We start from the raw sequence: 1,479 nt of genomic DNA on the forward strand, positions 1-1,479 counted from the left end.
TTCCACTGACAGAGACTTCAAAGCTCAAAACTTATTTGCTAATGTAAAAAAGACAATAAAACAAACCAATTTACGAATGTCTAGGACAAAGATGTCCAAACCCTGAAGTAGATTTTAAAATGGCTGTTCTACCGAACGGTTTTTCTCAGGGTTACTGACCTGCACTCTGGTTTCAGTGTCACCGATGCGTCTTGCAAGCTCCCTTCTGTGGAGAGAAAACCCACAAATGATGAGCAGGCGGAATTGTGGATGAAATGAAATGTAGTATGTACATTTTGTGCTTGTTTTCAAATTTACCTTCTCCTCTCGCAACTCCCCCAAGTATACTTTTTTTGAAATTCCCAGCTCCAGGCTTCCTTTACAAATGGTTTGTCCTCATCACAAAACCAAAAAAAAAAAAACAACAACAAAAAAGCAAAACCAAAAATGGCCACTGACCTATTGAACATATTTACTGCATGAAATATAGTACTGTATTTTATTTTATTATAATTATATATAAATACAATATTTTGTATTTTAATTAGTACTATATTTATATTAAATATTCATATGTATAATATAAATATAGTGCTGCATGAAAATATTTACCCTGATGACCAGAAGTCATTCTCCACCACCCCACCCCCGCCCTAGCACAAAGGCAGGCGAGGACCCCCAGTGGCTTGTGTCTCAGGAGGGGATGGAGGGAGCCAGGCAAGAGAAAAAGGCGCCTGGAAACGAATTCAAACTCCTTGCAGAACTGGACGCCTCCTGGAGCAAGGTACTTACCTTGTGAGCAAATCAAGGTACGGAGTGTCTCGGAAAACACTTTCCAGCTCCTGCAGCTGGAACGGCGTAAACGTATTGCGCTGGAATCGCGGCTGCGTATTCCGGTGCTGTGGGCCCTGGGCAGCCATGTGGGCCTGTTCCTCCCACTGCAGCTCTCTGGGCTCCTGATCAACGTTGCTACCCTCGTGGTTCATGTCGCCCTCATGGTTCACATCGCCTTCAGGGTTCTCGTTGCCATACAGACCTGCAGCTCCTTCGCCAATGAGGCCTTCTTCTGCTTCTGGTGCCATATCCCTCTCAAGGTTAGCCCTTACTTCCACCTCATACACCCCCAGGCCGAGGTAGCTGTGGCCTGAGTTGATCCTGCGCTCCATGGCTGGAATGCTGTGCGCCTCTACAAAGTGTGCCGGGCGAAGCTAGAGTTGCGGCAAGAAGGTGGAGCTAGTTTTTGTTCTGGCACTTGGTATTGGTTACAAGGGTTCTGTGTCAGGTTCTGTTTCGACGATGGCTTTTGGCTTTCTTTCTACCACCAGTTGATGTGGGCGGGACTTGCTTAGGCGTGCAAGCAGCAAGAGTGGGTCGAAAAATAGGGGCAGCGTGGAGAAGAGAGGTGCTAATTGGGGGCGTGTGGGTATGTGAAAAGGGATTCCCAACTTGCAGCCCAGCTGACTACTCCCTACTCGGGTGGAGTGACTACCCTGAGGAAGG

At 46.7% G+C, this 1,479-nt stretch overlaps 1 protein-coding gene across 1 annotated transcript; it reads right to left on the reverse strand.

The window, feature by feature from the left end:
• Positions 1 to 114: 114 nt before the first annotated feature.
• On the reverse strand, positions 115 to 1,145 carry LOC103582764 (rhox homeobox family member 1-like). Its single transcript, XM_008564274.1, has 2 exons — positions 772 to 1,145; positions 115 to 205 (listed from the first exon to the last, which is right to left on the reverse strand). Exons 1-2 carry the CDS (start codon positions 1,143 to 1,145, stop codon positions 115 to 117), a joined length of 465 nt encoding a protein of 154 aa, XP_008562496.1.
• Positions 1,146 to 1,479: the final 334 nt, after the last annotated feature.

This window comes from Galeopterus variegatus, unplaced genomic scaffold (assembly GCF_000696425.1).
Source record: "Galeopterus variegatus unplaced genomic scaffold, G_variegatus-3.0.2 Scaffold17777, whole genome shotgun sequence".
Taxonomy (NCBI): domain Eukaryota; kingdom Metazoa; phylum Chordata; class Mammalia; order Dermoptera; family Cynocephalidae; genus Galeopterus; species Galeopterus variegatus.

Bases quoted from the DNA above. Each gene is read 5' to 3' on its own strand.
- LOC103582764 (XM_008564274.1), bottom strand. From the start codon at position 1,145: ATGGAGCGCAGGATCAACTCAGGCCACAGCTACCTCGGCCTGGGGGTG. The intron at 206-771 runs GTAAGTACCTTG...TTCTCTCCACAG, and splicing joins TACCTTGATTTGCTCACAAG to AAGGGAGCTTGCAAGACGCA.